This window comes from Eublepharis macularius, chromosome 2 (assembly GCF_028583425.1).
Source record: "Eublepharis macularius isolate TG4126 chromosome 2, MPM_Emac_v1.0, whole genome shotgun sequence".
Classification (NCBI taxonomy): Eukaryota; Metazoa; Chordata; class Lepidosauria; order Squamata; family Eublepharidae; genus Eublepharis; species Eublepharis macularius.
The window spans coordinates 202,273,252-202,294,307 of record NC_072791.1 but is presented as its reverse complement, the minus strand read 5'-3'; the positions used below and the strand labels follow the sequence as shown (position 1 = coordinate 202,294,307).

The window sequence follows — 21,056 nt, the reverse complement described above, 5'->3', positions numbered from 1 at the left end:
TCTGGAGTTGCAACCCGAGGACCGCTAGATTGCGCCAACCGAGTTGACTTCAGTGAGCCGCAAGCAGTTTACCCGTGGCCAGCATTGTCCAATAAAATGTTCTGAACGTTTTGAGTTGCCTTGCAATTTACCGGCATCATCATCATCTCCTCTGACTATTACTAATATTACTATTACTAGCTTTATAGTTTGCAAAAGGAGCCCTCCGTCCTTCCCTTTCATTCTCCCCGCCCCTACAAAAATGCTTATAAATGATGATGTTCCCTTCCCTTGACTTTAACAGGGACTCCTAATGCAAGCCAGCTCAGACCCCGTTTTAAGCCCAGACCATAAAACATTCCGCTGTGGATCCCACTCAGGCCTCCCAGACCCGCAGACTCAGCAGATACCCACTGAGTGACATCTCCTGCCATAAAGGGCCTACTGGGCTGGATTCGTCCTGCATTGTTTTGATTTATAGGAGTGGAAAGTCAAATCTGCCCTCACTTGGGGGACGTAAAAATCTCCCCGCACTCTTTATTTATCCATTGGCTCTCCGGTGTATTTCCTGGAAGACTTTCTTAGAAATCTTTTCTACTTGTTGTGTAGCTCTGCCAGTTGTGTTGATTGTTAGTCTTGGAGCCGAGTTATTAAACAAAGTGCCAGAAGAAACAAAATTGTCATAGGAAGAAAAAGGCCATTTTTATATCCAGAAGTGGTTAAAATATGTCTTCGTTCGAAGCTGTTTATTCTGTTTTGTTTACAGATCTACAACACATGGGGGGGAGTGAAATTCAACCCAAAAATTACATTTCTCCTTCTTCTCTCATTTGTTAACATGGCATTTTAAAAGGTACTGAATGGGAATCTTAGATATGTCATCATCATTGTCCAGCCAGACGCAAGTGTAGGAGTCAAAGCTTCTCATACAAAAAGAATTGCGGGAGTTGCCATCTGGACTTAAGAGAGATGGAGCTGTATTATTAGTCAAACTGAAAAGTGAGGTTTCCTTAGAGCTCTGCTGGGAATTCAGAAGATCTGATTCATAAGGGAAGGCTTCTTTTTAAAAGAGAGATAAGGAACACTTTCTGCTGAATTAATAGGCATGGATCCTTTCTAACATGTACCTAATGCCACTTTTATGTTGAGAAAAGCTTTATAAATCCTGTAACAGATCAAATTTAGGGTATAAATAAAGAGGAGGGGTGGGTGGGAGATGTTTGTATTTCTTATCCCCTTTAAGGTTAGGGACAGGAAACATTTGTTTACACCAGGATTGTACCAAATGTCTGCTACAGAAGACTATATTAAATATTGATAGATCTAATTTCCTAGCTCGAAAGCCATTCTGAGTATTTCAGATGGATTTCTTTTTCTACATCCTACAGCACTCTGTCCTTTGTAGATACTTGATTGTCAATATTTCATTCAAAGTTTTCTTTTTTCCCTCTCTCTCCTTAATCAGCAAAAGTAAGTTTGAGTTTCCAGTGACCTGCGTCCGAAATGAATTTATGGTTAGCATAAAGGAAAACGTGTATCATAACAATTATTATTCCGTGAAAAGGACAGTTGTAATCTTTGTTGCTATGGAATTTCTAATTTCATCCACACTGTAACTTTGTTCCTAGTATTCTAAACGTGAACGGTTGGGGTAAGAACCCCCAGATAAAATAGTTTTGCTACTGACAAGAGGTTGACAATTTCTCACTTTTTTTCTGTTGAAATAGACCCGAATTCAAACAGCCTAGAGATGGCAGATTACTAACGCAAATGAGATACACTCTCAACCTGAACAGGGTGATTTTTAATTCTAAACAGGCGATCAAAATAGTTCCAAACAATCTGAAATAAATTGCTGTTTTATGGGAATTTTTAAAAGGGCTCCCTGTGTAACGCTTCAGTTTTGTGTTAATTTATGGTTTGACTTACAATTTGCTGTTTTACTTAATCCTTACACAAACTACGAACACCAGCCACTGTTACAACTTGTTCAAAACTACTCTTTCTATTTCAGACCAAATATACTAAATAGGTGAAAAATGTATAGTCATCAAAGACCTGAATCAATCTTCCGAAATTAGGGGTGGGGAAGGGGGTGTGAAGAAACTACAAATATCCACATAAATTACATTGAAGAAGACCAGGATTAAATAATCAATGATACAAAACAAAACAAAAACCCGCTCCTCTCAAAATAATAAATACATCTTATTCAAGTCCAAAGCAATCTTTTACATTGCTGAAGAATTTTTTATAAATTAACTTCTTGGAAATGTCTCTAGTTTGGTCCCAATAGTTGTAAGCTCCTCATCAAAACACACTTTCTGCCCAAAACTAATAGATTTCTATAACTTACCTTCCAGTACATCATTATTGATTATGACTTCCTTGTGGATATATGGTCAGGATGTGTATTTATTATTATTTTTTTAAGTAAAGAAAAAAGGATATTGCACTGCCATGCTTTTAAACGGCTAAAAAGGCAAAAGAACCCTCCACACAAAAAATCGTGTTAGTCAACACAGGCGTTGCCAAAGAAGAGACAAGATGGTGTAGCTGTTTACTGAGGAGACCCAAAAATAAATCCACGAATACTCAGGCTGTTCAAAGTAATATGGTAACTTCAAGGGGGGGAGGGGAGTGAGGTAATTGAAACGAGTTACATTTCATAACTTGCTCGCTCTCTCTCTCTGTCTTTCTCTCTCTCGCTCTCTGAATCCATTCCAGTCTACTACAGATGCGTCAGTTTGGGGGCTTCCTGAATCCTTCCCTGAGATGTATGATGAGAAGTGAGATCTGTGTATGTGGGGTGGGGGTCGCAAGGTCCGTGGTGATGGTTCCCGGGGATCTGAGCAGCGCAGCTGTAGTCCACGCTGGCAGACGACGGGTGGGAAAGGTGGCTGATGTTGAACATCGGGCCGGAGGCTGGCATGGAATCAACAAAGTTCCCTCCGACATAAACGGGGCTGCCTTGCAGATTGGGGTTGGCGAAGCCGCCGTTGCTCTGCATGGCGTGGTGGTCGTACTCGGCGCCCGGGTATCTTTTCTGCTGGGGCAGGCAGCTGCTGAGAGGCGCCGTGTAAGCGGCCAGACCATACATGTTTTGCTGCGATTTGGCAAAGGAGGTTGGCGACGGGGCGTCGTAGCTCAGGCTATTGACGGTCGGGAGCTGGCTGGAGTATCCTACGTGGTTGGGGCCACTCAGAGGCGGGCTTCGGTCGGGGGACTGTCCTACGGGGGAGTGCATAATCCCTTTGGCTTTCTGGTCCTTTTTGTACTTCATCCTCCTGTTTTGGAACCAGATCTTGATCTGCCGCTCGGTCAGGTTCAGCAGGTTGGCCATCTCGACCCGGCGCGGACGGCAGAGATAGCGGTTGAAGTGGAACTCCTTCTCCAACTCCACCAGCTGCGCGCTGGTGTAGGCGGTGCGCACCCGTTTGGAAGCAGGGCCTGGGGGGCTTTTATCCTCACAGTTCTCTCCTGTCCAGACGGAAATGGGGTAGGGTGGGGGGAGAGAAAGAGTAGGTTGGTCGGGAGGTTGATTTGCAAAGCTCGACAAGCAAGGGGGGTGCCTTGACATTCTGGGACAGGCGAGGTCTTTATGCGCCCTTTTGAAAAATCGCTAGAATATAATAGTATTTGAATTGAGATGGGGGTATAATAACACCACCACCCCTGCAATGCTTTCTATTTTCCCTCATCCTTAGGCAATTCTACAGTCCCACCCCATTACCCCCCCCCCAAAAAAAACCTTCAACATCCAAGTCTGGGATTCAAGTGTACTGAAACTGAATAAAAAAATATTTCTCCCAACGCACGATTTCAGCGAATTATTGGAGTTCGGTGCCACATGGGCAGGCTGGAGAGGCTTAGGAGGAACAGGCCAAAGCGAAAGGACCCAAACTCTTCCATCTCCCACTGGCATTGGATTTTTCTGAGCCAGTGCCCCCACGAGGATCCTGGGTAGCGCCCCCCCCCAATTCCCAATGTGTAAAATGTGAGCGGAATTCGATCTCCCACCCTGATGGGAGGAACTGGGGTTTGAGAGACTCAGCTACTGGGGGGTTCTCAGAGGGATCGGAAAGTTACATTCGGAGACGGGAGAGCTGTAAATCATCGGATTTAATTGGACAAATCGATCGATCCCTGACAAAGCTCAGGAAAGGTTCTTTCGGCTGGCCCCAAAGAAGGACGAAGCTCAGCCGCCGGACTTGGAAGACAATGGGAGTTGCTGCTGCTTTTCTCTCCTAACAAGAATAAGCCAAGCACGTTGGCCTTTGTTATCGCTGAGGTAGTACTCTAACTAAACCGAGGGGAGAGAATGGGGGTTTCCATAGGAAGAGCTGCAGAAATGACCGATATTGTAGCTCTTTCCCTCTCTGTCTCTCCCCACAGCCATTTCAAAGACAGAGAAGGCAACAGAGATGTTGGATTTGCAAACCCACCCACCCACTCCAGTTCTGCACATCAGGCGGGAATGGGGAGGGTGGGTAGTATCCACTTCCCCACCTTCAATCTTAGTTTCTGGATACCAACCCACCAAGATGTTTTTTTAGAGAGGACCCAAATGCAGAAGTTTTTGAGGAGACAGCTAGAAGAGATCTCTGACTCATGAAAACTTCTATTAAAATCAGTGTCCTTAATCTAAGGTGCCACTGGACTTCTGCTTTGTTTTGCTATATAATACACTAAATAAATAAACAAAAGGCCTACCCTTCTGGATCTGTCCCTGTCTCAGCATTGTAGTGATGCTGAATCCTAAGTTTCCTCAGATCAAAAAGATTTTTTTAAAGAGACACTTTGATGCAGTTGGAGTCTGGTAGAAGGCATTATGTTCCATGGAGGTGTGAATTGTGGAAATCAGCGACATACCTAAGGGCTGCATGAGACTGTGATGTTCTAGAAGAAAGGGCATCTTAAAAGAAGGGACACCTCATAATATGGGACATCTGTCAACCTTCTTTGAAAAAACTAACACCTTGCCTGACTGATGACAAAAGAGCGTCTCCAGCTCCCCCCTTCTCTCTTTCCTTTCCATTTTCCACCCCCAACACACACATTTACTAAAAAGGAAGCCCCGTGGATTTATCTGAGATTCACTTACAAGCAAAGCAGCTTAACACGACTGCTTTGCATACAGCGAGCCTCCTAAGGAATAGGGCCACAGGGCCTTCGGCTGGTCTTCCAGCAAGTCATGTGTTTTCTGTGGGCATGTATAGGCTTGGAAGAAGGCCTTGTTTGGGGGTCGAAAGAATTATGTGGCGATCCTTGCACTTTCTGGCCTGTCTCATCCCAAGGTCTCTAGGAAGTTTTCACTTTTTAAAATAAATCCAGTCAAGTTGGGTAGCAGAAGCAATTGTTTCTAGGTGTTTGCTTGGCAGGGTAGGGTGTTAATATTATTTTGTTTAGCAAATATCTAGCAGACCTTTTGATTTCCAAGCATCAGAAGCAGCCAAGGGAACATGATTCCTTTCAGTTGGACACAGAAACCTTCCTCAAGCAGTTTCAGGCAGGTAGTGCTGTTGGTCTACAATAAAAAAGCAAGACTGGGATCCAGTAGCACCTTAAAGACCAACAAGATTTCCAGCATATAGACTTTTGAAAGTAAAAACTCCCAAAGAAAGCTTTTATTCTAGGACTCTTGTTGGTCTTCAAGGTGTTACTGGATGATATTTTATTCTCAAGCAGAACATCAATTGTTAAACCACAGGAATCTTTATTCTTTAAGGGGAAGGGAAAGTGTTTCTGTTGTAAGTCTTGTTTCAGGTGCATAGTTGTGTTGTTTTGCAGTAGAACAATATTTGGGTCCAGTAGTACTTTAAAGACCAACTAGATTTCTGGAGAATGAGCTTTCCAGAGTCAAAGCTCCCTTCTTTAGATACATTTAGAAGTGGTAAACTTAGAAGTGGTAAATCCTGTAATCTATCCCTCTTTTCCAGGTCAACAAGATATCTCCAACTCACTTCCTCCACCTTTCAGACCGGGAGAGCCCAGTCAAATGTCTTTGCTTGGTTCAGCCTTGACCATTCCACCAGGACGAGATGACTCCAGCACCTACCTTAAGACATTGGCCTTGGACCGCACATTGGCTTTGGGCCACACTGGTGTTTCAAGGTCTTAACTGCAACAGGGTAGCCGTGTCCATCTGTTATAGCAACCTACAACAGAAGTCTGCTAGCATCTCAAAGACTCAACATCTGTATCAAGATGAGCTTTAAGATGCCACCAGACTTGGTTTTATGTTGCTACAGCAGAGGAACCCTTCGCAGTTAAGATCTCGAAACCCCAGTGTGGTCCAAAGCCAACTTGTGTTTTATTTTATGTTCTATTTCAGGCAATGATCTTGGGGAGGAAGGCTCAGCCCCCAGCCAGCCGGGTACCTGCAGGGGCGCAGCTGCTTTTCTGCTTGGAGTTCTGGCGGGACTCCTTCATCCAGGGGAAGATCTGCTTGCTGATGGTGGCGGCCGAGGCGCCGGAGGCGGCGTTGGGCCCGCCTTTGCCCTTCTTGGCCGGCCCCGCGTGGGCCGGGTTAGCGCCGGGCGGAGACGGCGAGGGCGGCGCCTGGGGCGGCTGAGGCGGGGGCGGCGCTTGCTGCTGCTGCGGCTGCTGCGGCTGCGGCTCTCCCAGGCCCGGGGGCTGCGGAGGGCCTGCCTGGCTGCCGCCCGGGCCGCGCATGCAGCTGCCGCTGAGGTCGGCGGCGGGGCTCTTGTGGGCGGGCGGCGGGCGGATGGGGGCGGCGCCCTGGAGGGAGCAGGCCGAGGCCGGGTAGTCGTTGTCGAGCGCCGGCGGGGCGTAGGGCTGCGGCGGGCCCGAGGTGTAGCCGTAGGCGTCGGCTTTGCCGTAGGCGCCGTAGCCGCCGAAGAGCGCCGCGTTGTCGTAGTAGGCGGCCTTCTGCATCTTCCGGGGCTCTGCGCGGGCCGAGGCCTCAAACAGCATGGACCGCCGCCGCCCCTCAGGCGGCCGCTCCTGCCTCACCTCTCGGGCTTGGGCCGAGCGCCGCCCGCGGAGCCACCTGAGGGGAAAGGGGAGAAAGAAAAGGCGTCAGTGGCGGGAAGAAGCGCCGAGGCCATGCGACCCCCCTCCCCCTCCCCCTCTGGCTTGGTCTAGGCCGTGAGGGGGCCCAGGCCTGAGGTGATAGAAGGGACTGGACCACTTCACATCTCGAGGGGGGAGTACGCCATTGCCCTATATTGGCAAGGCTGTGTAAATGGAAAACTGGCTCGGCTTGGGAAGAGCAAAACTGGAACTCTCGCACCCACACAAGTGCTTTAAAAAAATTGTTGATGTTATTTGTAATCCGCCTTTCTCATGGAGAGTCAAGGCAGAACACACCGTATTCTGTATAGGATCTACAGGATGGGACTTCAAGTTAACAACACAATAGAGTGTGGGTATCAGAAAGCTGGAAAGAAGCAGAAATCTGAAACAAAGCATAAGCATTCAAACATGACAGGTTCCTGAGTTTCTGAGTGGTGGGCATTAAAACTCACATCTTTCTATTCTACCACCAATAGTAACAGCAATAATAATAACACAGTGCCTACATACTGCTTGTCTTGATAGATTAGTGCCAGCTCAGATCAAAGGTGAACCAAGTCAGTGTTATTATTATCCCCAATAGAGCTGGGGTTGAGAGGAGTGGCTTACCCAAGGCCATCTGCTCAGCTCATGGCAGTAGTGGGATTCAAACCAGCAGATTGCCAGTTCATAGCCTAACCACTTCACTGCTTTGTTTAGAGCAGATCCTATGTGCAGTCAAGGGGCATACCTGGGCACTCAGAACTCCTCAGGCACTGAGGCATTCCCATGCATGGACCGCACTGAGGCATTCCCATGCATGGACCGCCCCTCACCCTCATACAAACCCCTGGACAACAAGATACAGTACATGCTATGTGACCGTACTGGGACACTTGCTAGCTCTTTCCCTCACATACCCAAGAAGGCAAACTTGAGGACAAACAACCATCATTAGATGCTGGATTCCTCATCATGTCAAGGAAGTCATCCTCAAAGGACACCTGGATGAGCAGTCCGGACAACAATCACATATTTTCACCTTCATGTGCATGTCAGTTACATTCTCAGTGACATCATGAGATCTACAGTACACAAATTTTAACTAGAGTAAAAATGTGAGTCTTTTAAGATGCTGCAAGACTCCTGTTTATTGTTCCTCTCATTTCAAGGCTGTCCCTGGGTTTTCTGACCCTTCCCACTGTTTCTAATGCACATAAGACCTCTGTTGTTCCTAACAGAGTTGTAACATTGAAATTACTCAGCACAACCAAAGTCACAGACCATGCACACTTGGAGGTAGATGATCTCTCATAGCTATTTTTTGGTACAACAAAACACTTGGTTGCCACATAGCAAGGTTCGCTCTACCTTCCTCTTCTAAACATGCACATAACCCTGGACTCATTAGACTTCACATTAGACTTCACATTTTGCTTCCAAATATCTCACACATACACAGAACAGCAAATGAATGGATTCATAGGGCATGCACTCCTGTTTATCCCCTTATCCCAAATACCGGGCTACCATCATTTGCCCCATGAAAAAAACTCATTTGCTCACATATGGGTGAATAATTCTGGCAATTCAGATTCTCTCACATACAATCTCACTGTTGCCCAACTCCCCCAAGAGTCATATTTATTGCATCATTGGATTGGAAGCACACCAACAATCTTTCTCCCTCATTACTGTTCTCTTCCCTCAGAAATACATGCTGGATCAATTTCAAGCAGGAGTTCAGTGTGGAGCCTTAAAGACAGATAAAATTTATTTCAGCATAAACTTAAGTTGGTGCTCTCTTCATCAGTTGCAGAAACTTAAGTTGGTGCTCACTTCCATCAGCTGGATCTGATGAAATGAGCTCGAACTCGTGAAAGCTTATTCTGGAATAAATTGTAAACCTTCAAAGTGCCACTAGACCCTTGTTTAATTTTGCTGCAATGGACTGATATGAGTATTTTATGAAATACCAGGTCAGTTACAGAGCTATCAAAGCAGACATACTCCCTTCTAAATCCATTGACTTTGATGAACTTAGGATGGAATTCTACTTAGGACTTGTCAGCCTGTTTATTGGTATCCTTTCTTACATACAATTAACCCGTACTCAAGTATTGTAGAAATCAGTAGGTTTCTCTACCAAATACATGAGTTGTGGAACAAAATGCAAAGAAAGGATACTCCACGGTTTGAATATTGCATACTCCATGATCTCAAACTGGAAGTTTAGCTGAAATCACTGGGGCTGACCTCCAGCAGATGCATTTACAATGGCAGCACAAGAAACTATACAGTCCAAGGAGACAAACAACTTGGATCCATACAGGAGAGGGGGGAGGAAATACTGAAATTGTAAGTAAATTTTCCTGTGTGCTGTTTCTGAGCATTATCATCTCTACCTTGTCTGCCCATTGTCAAGATCAGGGAAAATTGTGTCATTCTTTCCCTGAAGGACAACCTTTAAAAACTGTATTAAATAAAAAACTGTCAATATCACAATTTTATTTGAAGGAGGATTGTTAAAAGAGCAGGAACAACGGAGAACTGTCATGTTATTCAGTTCAGGCATGCAAAACTACCCCGGACTAGTTGAGTAAAAAGGCAGGAAGGTTGAAAAAAATTCAAATGGTAGTCTACATTTTATTCCATAAATGTTTTCCCTGGATAAAAATGGGACATGAAAATGAGAACTGAGCTTATCTCTGTTACCCATATGATAAATCATTATATTGTTTCACGGAAGCATTTCTACACTCTTGTTGTTTGATCTCTGTGCCATTTTCGTATAAATATTAACTAACTTTTGTTTTGTTTACTCTCACTTCCCTCTTCCCTCTCCCATTTCCCCCTGCAGGACACGCATGCGCGTGAGTATTTGTGAGCCCACGGTGACATGATGGATTGAACCAGAACTGGAACCTGAAAAACCAGAGAAAATTCCATTTCTATTGTATATCCTGTCTCTTGGTGTTTTGTTTTGTTTTTCCTGGGAAGATTTCTCAGAAGTTAAAGTGTAACTAAGGGCATTCAATAACTTTCATTTGCAATATAAAGAAGAAACACATAGGTCAGCTACCTTAGTCTTAGCAGCCTAACAGACATCTCCAAAATATTTCAACCATGGCTTCCTGTAGGGTTTTTTTTTTAAAACTCGGAAACAGCATAAAATACAGAGTTCGGTTTTCCTTGCAAAACTCTCAGGGTTGTATACAACAATACAGAAAAGTTTTCACGTTCAGATTTTAATACAAAAATGAGGAAATTCCCCCAAATTACCAGCAGTAAGTACACTGTGCTTTCTGCTCTTTGGTGAACAGAAAACTGCATTCTGTTTATGTTGAAAGTGACGTGTCCTTTGATGGTGCAGTGGACCTACATCTACTGATTGGTGCCAACTGGGCCAAGGGTATTTATTTATTCATATATTTATACAATGCAACTTACAACATCATTCTCCCCTCCTCCATTTTATTCTCACGATAACAACCCAGAGAGGCAGGTTAGGATGAGAGTGATCGGCCCCAGATCTAGCTTCCAGGGCGGAGTGGGGATTCCAGCCTGGATCTCCCAAAGCCTAGTCTGACATTTTAACCACTACACCCCTCTGCCCCTATTTCTTATAAATTTTGGTATATTAGAACTGAGCTTAAAAAGCACTTTTTTTAAAAAATCACATGAAACTTGATATCTCAGTTTGTGGATTGATACATTTGCATCAAATGCACAATAGGTTTGTTTACAGGCTAAATCTATGGAAGTCCCTGTTTTATGATAAGAGTTTCTAAAACACCATGCAATCCTGAACAGACTTAGAAGGGTGTAACTTTTTAGGATCACACCAATAGTTTTATGTCTATTACATTACTTATTGGATGTGCCATCTTATTGATTGATTGACAGACACTGTGTAATCCACCCTGTGTCTCAGTGAGAAAAGGGGACTACAAATAATGTAAATAAAATAAATAAAACTGAGCCATAAGTACTAATGGCAATCACGAAGAATCAGGTTTCTAACACTTCACTGCTGTACAATGTCTTTAGAAGCCCAAATGACCTACATTTACCTTTTTCCAGGCAAGTGGCAAACCACTGGATCGTACAGGTATTTCCAAAGAAATAAGTTTCACTGAATTATGTTTTTGGATCACAGCCAGCGGCTTGCCTATTCCTAATACTGAAAGAGTTGTCTGTCTCCAGAAAGTGTTTCCAGTGGTTTATACTAGGGATGCGATCTTATTTACCCAAGTGAACCTAAAGGCACTCTTCTGTCTTCTCACCCCATTTATCTTAAACTATTATTACAACTTACAATACTACTATTTGGATCCTTAAATAAGTCCTTGTGTAAATGTCCTAGCCGACAATCTGTGAGGAGCTGACTGGTGTCTAAATGTGTCCTTCCAAATAAATCAGCTTAGGTTCAGGGACTCCTGTCATTTAAGCATTGTGTGAAAGTGATACTACCAAACAGCCACAGATCGCTGTCACCAATCCCTCCCCTCTCAAACAGTTTAGCATGGTTAAAGGCTAAAATTATACCTTATCCTTCATTTCACATTTCCTGCCTCCCCAGTAAACACTCACGGAGTTCATGGATAAATTCTCCATACAGAATATGTATCATGAAAATATTCTTAATTTACCATATTTCCTCCCCATCTTTATCATAATTTACTACCTTCAATTTAGCCTGCAAAATGTCTCAGCTGCTTAAGACTGCTCTCAGCTTTGCACTTTTCCTCCTGCATCTTAAGGGGGGAGGGTCTATTCTCCATCACATTCTAGGACTGTAGCCCTATGCACACTTTCCTAGGAGTAACTCTATTTAATAAAATGGGACTTACTTCCAACTAGACCTGCGTCAGATTGCTCCTTGTGTCTTCAAGCAAGATTCTTTAAGGGTTTCAACAAGACATGCTTGAATAGAATAATGATTAAATAACTGGACAGGGGAAAGGGAAGTGTTCCTCTTTGGCAAAAGTTGTGATGTTCCCTCATACACTTCAACAGGGCTGGTGCTCATTTATTCACCAGTGACAATCTATATTCACAAAGTTCAGCCACCTATAGCCTCAAGGATACCCTGCACTTAAGGGTGCTTTTAGGGTTATTTATTTCAAGCCAGTGCAGCGCACCGCTAGGCCCTGCTTCCTTCTCCAGAATCAGGGTTTCCCCAAACAACACACAAGCCTCTTCATAGAGAATATTTGTTGCAAAAACTGAGAAGCTTTATTTCTTTCCTGAAATGCCAACTGCTTGTGAACTCTGCTTGAACCTAAAAAGAAGCCATGGGGCCATAAATCACACGGACAATGTTCTAGTGTTCGGTGGCTCATCTTTTAGATCTCCCTCCCTCCCACCCACCAACCCCCCCCCCCACACACACACACTGAAGCCAGGCCTTTCCAACGTTTGCCTTCCTTCCTTTCTTTAAAAAGGGTGCGTGGGAGTCCCCTAACATGTTTTACCTCTGCCAAAATGTCACGCGCTGGAAGTGGTGGGTTTGGATTTTTGTAGGCAACACCAAAACAAATCCTCACCCACTCAGTGGCTTGGCACACACACAAAAGAAGCACCTCTTTCCCCAAACTGTTTACAAGCGCAGTGGGAAGAGTCAGGCTAAGAAAACTATAACCACCCCATGTCCCTATTTCGAATTTTCTGTCTAAGCTTCTAGAGCAGCTAAAAGCATGGTGCCATTCTCTGGTGCAATGAGGCTCTTTGTTCCCTGGCTACTCTCAAGACCACGCCGAGTCTAATCTCTGGAAATCAGCCTGGAGAGGAGGGGCGCAATATGAGTTTCAGCCAAGCTCCCCCCTTTCCTTATCTCGGCCTTACCACCACCCTGGCGCACACAAACCACCAGGCGTCACCCCGGGAGCAACCGGCTCGCTTCCTGACAAGTCCCCGGCGCTGGCCGTCCGGTTTCGATCCCAGCCCCGACCCCCAGTATTCGCATGGAGCCAGTTCTCGACTAATGCGCCCACTACACTTAATTCTGCCGGGGGAATCAATATCTAATATGATCCCCGAATAAATAAAAGGCAGTAAGAGAGGCCGGCGGAGCGGTTATTAAGCAGCCCGGGTTCTCACGGTGCATATCAATGCTCCTGTCACGGTGGTGTGTAGCAAAATTTATGACTCCTGGAGCTAGGGCAGTAAACGCGCCAGTAAGGAACTGAGGAAGGGGGAGAGAGAAGGGAGAGAAAGAAAGAACTGCTTCCCAAGCCCAGGCACTGCGGAGGGGAGAACCGGCAGGCGTGGGCGGGAGGCCGGCCAGAGAAGGCCCCAGTCCGCGGGACTCCCAGTCCCTGCCGCTGGCAAGGGGGCATCTGTATATAAAGAGGTCCTGGGGCCGCCTCCCAGCATTTCCTAAGGCAGGAGCCCTTTCCGCGGACTTTGGCTGGAACAGGAGCTTGGGGAATGGAGCGCAGCACCCGCCGGGAAAGAGCCTCGAGGAATAAGTCTTTTTTGTCCGAGGGATGGATGCAAATGGACCAGAACTGCCAGACTGTATCAACGCCGTCTTCCTTCAGGCAGCTTTATTGTCTGGAGGGCCCTGCCAGCGTGCGGGTGGCGGGCTGATGCGCAAGGGCCTGCGGGGTTGCGCTTCCAGTGTACAAACGCGCCCCTTTCTCTCGCCTTCCTCGCTTTTGCCTCCAATAAGCCTCAACTAGATTCTGGGAAACAATTACCTAGTAGATGTCGGGATCTGGCTCAAATTGAGTGCTTTAAAGCCGGTCGGAAGGAGGGCTCTTTCAGCTCCGGCTTTCACGGGGCTTGGGAGTGTCTAACAGTGGCGGGATCGCGCCCATAAAGCTTATTCAGGGCTTGATCGCAGGTGGCCGCTGAAAGAACATTCCCATTTTGTTGGGTCGGGGTCGGCTTCGATATGGCTTCATTAAAGGCATTTTACCTAAAGGCTTATTTGATGTCCTTTCTCCCCCCCCCTCCCTTTAATAACGATCAACTGAAGTGACCTGATAGGATATCAATTCTGCTTAGGCGCAAATAACCTTCATTGTAACAACCTTTTATCTGAGTACTGGAAGTATTTGTTCAGGGAGGTGAATATTAACCATTTTTGAATATCGATCGTGAGCTGCATTGCATCATGTTTATTAGGGCTCCTGGAGGATGATCCCCCTCCCAGCCCCCAAGATAAATCTCCTGTTGGCAAACTTCAGGTGTAACAAATGCAGAGGAAAGATTTAAAAAAAAAAACTCACCCCGCTTATGTTTTTTCTTTAATTTTGTCTGTAAGCCTTTTGGTAGGATCTTCCGATTCCTTTGGATAAATCGCCGAGATGTACCTGGAACAAAGGGGAAACTCAGTGGAAGTTGTGCTGTTGTTTTTTTCGCTTTTTGAAAAATCCCCTCTTCCTGTACAAGGGCCTCCATTAAAATCTATATAGGTTAAACACAGCAACAAATAAACGGAATATAATGGACACAGGTAAATTTACATGGCACTCTTCATTTAATATAAAGTGTTCAAATAAGAGTCTGTTTATTCTTCGGAAGGGGGGGGGATTCTTTATTTTGAGAAAAAGTCCAACAAAACACCATGATAACTTTCAGGTCTTTGAACATGAAGAAAGTTCATCAGGCCTGCGAATCAACACAAATGGGCCCATGCACAACTAAACACATCCATGTGTTCGGGTAAACAAACCACTGCAAAAGCTGGTATGGAAATCTTGCTTTTTGGGAAGACCCCATTCCAAGCCAGCGAGATCTCTAAGAAGAACAGCTCAGTGGGGGGTGGGGGGAGCGCGTTGCTTTGCACAGCTGAGGGGGAGGAAAGACAAGACATTGTTGTGAAAAGTAACTTCTCAGCACACGCAATAAAGGGTTGATGGGCCCTTCCCGACGTATACCTGGAAAGCCACCGGCATTTAAGGCAAGGGGGGCATTAAAACCAAGGCGCAGCGTTCGCTAAGAAGGAGGGGAAGCGACCGGGAAGAAACTCGCGCCATACCCCTAGACTCATGCATTATGTATAGCGGCGGTTAGCAAGGCGATGTGACACCAAGAATCGTCCGGCCCTCGCAGCCCTTCCCGGTCCTGGTGCAGATCCCATACCAGGAGAGCTCCATTCAGAAAAAGGAAGCCAGACCTCTTTTGGGGGGAAAAACCAGACAAACCTTGCATTTCTTGAAAACAGTCTGGTGCTGGACAATTGGGTTGGTCTTTAAGGTGCTACTGGACTCCAATTCTGTTCTTAATACCCAAAGCCCCCGTCTGGAAAATTAGCCCACTATATTTGTTTGGAGACCTGATCACTATTTTGCCTCTGGATCTGTTCCCAGAGAACTTTGAAAACCCGCACAGCGCAAAAAGGGGGGGGTCCCCTCACAATGCAGCCCATGTCATTAGAAAGGGAATATCTAACAAGCATAAGCCTCCGAAATGACCTTTGGCTCGTACAGCCATAACTCACCCCTTAATGAACAACCAACGGAAGCCCCTCCGAGGGCTGGCAGGGCAGCCCAGCTCGCAACTTTCTGCTCCGTCCCTATCCAAGCCCAGCTGCCAGGCAGCCTTCCTTCCGCTTCCAAGCCCCCTTTAATTTAGGCCAGCAAACCGGAGTTTGGGGGAGCGGAGCTGGCTGGTCTCAGGCGATGCTCGAACGGAGTCCCTGGACCGCCAAGGCCTGACCCGGCAACGCGTGTTATATAATACATTCACGGGGGCCTGTGTCAACTTTCAGGGGCCTTTTCAATACGCATTAAAAATTAGCGTTAAGATGAAAGCTTGAGCTTGGGGTGGATTGGGGACATCAGAGAAGCGCCTCATCGGAAGGAAGGCTGGGGATTTGCAAAAGCCCGTCTTTGTTAGCCGCCGTTGAGAAACGTTGGTAAGTTTGCTTCTTCTTTTTTTAAAGTCTAATTAACTATCGAATTCTGAACCCTTCTACGAAAGAAGTGCAGGACCTCTGGGAGATCCTGGTGAAGAAAGAAAGAAAGAAAGAAAGAAAGAAAGAAAGAAAGAAAGAAAGAAAGAAAGAAAGAAAGAAAGAAAGAAAGAAAGAAAGAAAGAAAGAAAGAAAGAAAGAAAGAAAGAAAGAAAGAAAGAAAGAAAGAAAGAAAGAAAGAAATTTGGATCAAGGTTCATATTTTGACACGAGAGCCACCAAAGTTTCTTCTGTTCTTCAGGGTCTTGTTCGGCCTCACCTGCTTTGTGGTGGCTTTAAGGTGAGATTGTCTCCTTCTGCACAAGGCTAAGTGGGGTGTGGAGGGGTTTTGAGAAGGCTTTGGGGGCCAACTATTTAGGACTGTCCAAGACGGGGCCCCTCCAAGACAGAAGTGATTGAAATTTTAGGTGAAGTTCCAAGCCAAGAGTCTTCCCTGTAGTGTAACGAAATGAAAAGCTGTTCGTCTGTAATTGGATTCAGCTGACGGACTTGTCAGGCCCAGCTTGGAGGCATAAGAGCTCGAGAAGGGGGGGGGATGGTCAGCGGCTGCTCCGATCGAGCCGAGCACGAGTCGTTGAAGAAAACGCCGCTTCTGCTCTCCCGTTGCTCCGGGTACTAAAAGTGGATTAACTTCGGGGGAGGAGAAACCCCTCCAGGGGGGAAATTCTTCCTCCCAGCACCCAGATGTGTAAAGTTTAGACTGTAAACTCTCAAGGGAACGCTCCTATAGGTACTTAACAGAGAGCCAGGAGGCTTACTTCCGAGTAAATATGCATATGACCAGGCCTCACACTTGCTAAGTAATGAATTGCATTGAGATTTACTTCCAAGTAAACATGTTTTGCATTTCAGGGTAATATCAGCAGCAACATCCGAACCACAACAATTCCATAGCAATCAATTTCTCCTGAATAAACATATTTAAAATCGGAGGCGCTTTTATCCTTCTTAGTTTAAGCAGGGTGGAAATTTCTTTGGCTCTCTTTCAAAGAGTCCCTGCCAAAGAAAACCTAGCAAAATACTACTACTACATACTAGATATTTTTAGAAATGTGATCCCTACTTGATAGTCGTTGGCCACAATTCAAGGCACAGTTAGGACACACACTTTGCAAGCCTATGCGGAGTTACTCCAGTCAAAGCCCACTGGAATCAATGGGCTTAAAGTGGAGCAACACCGCATAGGACTGCACTGCCAGGAGGCAATCCTAAACACGCTTAGCAGACAGCTAACCCCATCGAATTATTCTTTCGAACAAACTTGCAAACGATCTGGCTGTATATTAAAATCGGTGGCCACGAGTAGGCTTAATTCCGTTGGACAGTTGTGTGTACATAGCTTAGTACAAGTGGCTCTTGATGAATCCGGGCAGATACAATAGAACTATAGCAAACCCAGTGTGGTCAGCGATTCTATTTGAACGGCTGCGAGAAGTAATTCAGAGAAGAAAAGAAAAGATATGGCGGGGCGGGGGACTGCTTCTGGAAAGAGCCCCCCAGAAACAATATATAGGGACCCCATTGAGCTGCCTGCCCCACTCCCCGAAGCAAAGGTTGAAGTCCACGCCATCACATTGCACCAGAGAGTTGCCCATATGAATTCAAAGGGACCTGGATCGCCCCGGGAGAGTTACTTTCCGCCCTCTTCCCTGAACCCAAAGGTTTGTCTTCCTTCGAATGCTATGATGCCTTATCTATCTATCTATCTATCTATCTATCTATCTATCTATCTATCTATCTATCTATCTATCTATCTATCTATCTATCTATCTATCTATCTATCTATCTATCTATCTATCTATCTATCTATCTATCTATCTATCTATCTATCTATCTATCTATCTATCTATCTATCTATCTCACAGATTGTCTGGGCAATCGAACACCTGAATCCTCAGCAAGAATTATCCCCGCTCCGAGGAAGGGAGCTTTGGCTCTGGAAAGCTCACACCCTGGGAATCTAGTCGGTCTTTCGGGTGCTCCTGGACCCGAATCTTGCTCTTCTCCTCCAGACCAACACGGCTACCCACCTGAAACCCTCCTTCAAGAGGTCTGTAATGATGCAGACATCTATAGACGTTTCCTGACCAGCGGATTACCAACACACAGCAGGGAAAGGGGAGGGCAAGGCATGGAAAATAAAATTCGTCCCCCTTTCACAGCGTCCATGCAAGGGCTTACCTGCGCGCCTGCGTCCCCCGCGCTCAGAAACTCTGGGCGTGCAGGTTGGAGGCTCTCTCCTTCCGCCTTTGTTCTGCAGACGGCCCTCTCCTAAACCTGATCTTGCGGCTTCGCACAGGCATTTCCATAGACCAGTATTCCCGATAGAATAGAAACTAAAGCTCGAGCTCCAATAAAAGAAGCGAATGGAGTTCTGAGTTCGTTGGGCTTAATGGAGGGGGGGTGAGCCTTCCGCGATCAACCCCACGGAATCAAAGGCGCCAATTGGCTGGCTAGGGTTTGGCTTTTTTGGGAAATAGGGAGCCAGCAGGCCCCACAGGCATCATGATTATAATGAAATAATAATAATAATAATAATAATAATAATAATAATAATAATAATAATAAAGAGCGACCGAGACAGCCTCCTGTAATAAGAAATACAGAGGCAGCCCTAAAATACAAGCATATTTGTCCACGTGATCCTGAGAGAGGCGACGGTGCTGAATTAGGCTGGCCCTTTTTTTCATTCGGGCGATCCTCTGGAAATCCTCCCCCAATACCTTCCACCTAGGTGGCCGTGGAGTTGGGCTGGGCTACCCCAAGGGTCCACAGACACGCACCGAGCTTCGTTGGGAGAAAAGCGGTCGGGCGCACGCAGCCCAGGAATGGTGTCCATTGGCAGTCCAGTGCCAAGCGGCATCGCAGGGGAGCTGCAAGGCTTCTTTACCAATCCTGGCACATCCGGCAAGCTCGATTACTTTAGGGGGGGGGGACAGAGACACACACACACCCCAAAAAGTCGCAGACTTGGTAGGAAATTGGTGACAAATTAAAGCACCACAGCAAATGTGCTGTATAGGACTATAATAATCTGTAAGTAGAACAAATGGGGAGGGGGTCATGTCACTGGCGGGGGAGGGGCTTCTCCCCCATCGCTCCTGAAAATAATTATTAGTTTAAAGCTTCGGGATGACATAAAGAAGAAATGTGGGTTGCGTTGCGGTTTATGAGTTCTTGCTTGGGAATGATCGATTTTTGCAAAAAAAAAAAAAAAAACATTGACAATACCGGACTACCGCAGTTTTGCCCAAGCTTTACCTTGTGGAATAATCCTGATCTTTTCTTCGTGTTTGCTTTTATTTTTAAAACAGGGGAGAAATGAATTAGGTAAAGTTGGATTCTGGAATGAAAGAGCAACCTCCTTAACACCTCAAAATGCAGCCTGGGAATGCCCTCCGTTAAGGCTTTGTGATACAAACCTTCTTGGATACATAATCTCCTGAGGTTCCACACAAATAATATTCCAAGCAAGAGATTCGGTACATTATTACGATGATCACTAATGAGCACTGTAGCTCCTTTGTCTCTAAAGTAACTTGGCTGGGGGTGGGGGAGAAACCCCATCCTAATCTAGACTCACCCAAGGTTTCATTACCACCCAAAGCATGGAGGGCTGGCAGTAATGTATTGCTTTACAATACTCCCCATAAGTGTGTGGTAGCATTTATCTAAATTACTCTGCTTTCTCCGGACTTTGCAAACCAGGTTCAAAAATCAAAACAAAACCGGAGTCCAGCTCTGGAAGTTCAGTTTCGCCTCCGATCTGAGAACCGTTTCCCTTTGGTGGCGTTTAAGGCCCTTCTGAGCCGGGGAGATGCCGTTAAAAGTGAAGCCCTTCTCCGGCCTAACCTTATGCATCCTGATGCGAAAGCAAGTCTCGCTCAGTGCAGTGGGGTTTACTTCCAAGTAAGTGCCCTGAGGATCGCAGCCTATCGATTTCAAAAGAGAGCTGTGTGGCTGCTCTCCCTTTGCCCGATAAGCCTTCCTTCTCCCCACCACAGTCGGCAACGGGAAGCGAGTCCCCTATCAAATTGCGCCTAGGTGGGCCAGAGGTATCTTTCCCTCGGCCGTTAAAATAGAACCTGCGAAGGGCCTCATCAATCAAGGGAAGATTAAAGGGGAAGGATCCTGAAGGAGGGCGGAAAAACAAAACCCCGAACCAAGCCTTCCTCCAGAAAGAACTGCTTGAAGAAGGAGATCACACATTTCCGAGAGGGCCAGCTATAAATTTTGCGCTCCACAAACAAACAAGAGAGCAAAATTCCGGCTGGAAATGCTAGGAGCCAAGTGGCACAGAGAGAGAGAGAGAGAGAGAGAGATCCAGTTTGGCCGAGATGTGTCTCCGGTGAAGGATCTAAGGCTTTCCCCGTCTCAGCATATGTCCGTAGAGCAACAAAACGGAAAGATTTACGGTCTCTGCCGGGTCTCCTTTCTCCCCCTCGCACCCCACCCCTCCATCACATACACACACGGATCAGCTTCGCACCCTTCCAGGAATTACTTACGATGATTTATAACAGCAAACCCGGCAATTGTCAAACTGATAAAATATACGGGGGCGATATGCCGGGATCAGCGTTATCGTTAAAGGGCCCTTTCCCTTTCAGGTTCTGGCGAGCTTTTCCCAGTCTGTCGCTTTCTCTGCTGGAGCATTTGAGGTTCTTTCTGGAGCAAAAAAGGGGGAATGGGAACTCCATGCACTCGTATGTCGGAACAGCGACGGAGGAAATCTGTTTCTCCCCGTCACTATCCCAAACAGTAAACATTTGTCATCTTTGAATAATTGAATTAATGCCTTATTGTTTGAAGGTATAATGCAGAACGCAGGAAACTCTGTCTGTGTCCGACACACACAAGGGAAGTAATAAAAAAGACAATCTGCATTTCTTTTTTTTCAACGTCTCCAAGTGAGGTTTAATAAAGACGAAAGGCTGCAGAAAATACATCCAAATGACTAAGAAAGGAAATCCAAATGGCTTGCAAGGGAAGTTCCTAGGTTTGCGAGACACACACCGACTACATACAGAGGTGTGTGCACATATACCCGCACACACGCATTACAGTTCAAAATTCCTCTTTCTCTGAAGGCAGCCTAAGCCGTGCTCGGCAAAAATGAATTATATGCCGGTTC

At 45.9% G+C, this 21,056-nt stretch overlaps 1 protein-coding gene across 2 annotated transcripts in view; it reads right to left on the bottom strand.

The window, feature by feature from the left end:
* Window positions 1–695: 695 nt before the first annotated feature.
* HOXD3 (homeobox D3) overlaps window positions 696–21,056 on the bottom strand; it is a 49,372-nt gene continuing 29,011 nt past the window's right edge. For both annotated transcript variants that reach the window (XM_054972422.1, XM_054972423.1), the window contains 3 exons: window positions 14,235–14,318; window positions 6,360–6,991; window positions 696–3,459 (listed from right to left, as the gene is read on the bottom strand). In XM_054972422.1, the coding sequence (XP_054828397.1) occupies window positions 2,711–3,459; window positions 6,360–6,915 (1,305 nt within the window). In that variant the 5' untranslated portion in view covers window positions 6,916–6,991; window positions 14,235–14,318 and the 3' untranslated portion in view covers window positions 696–2,710. The remainder of the gene's footprint in view (window positions 3,460–6,359; window positions 6,992–14,234; window positions 14,319–21,056) is intronic.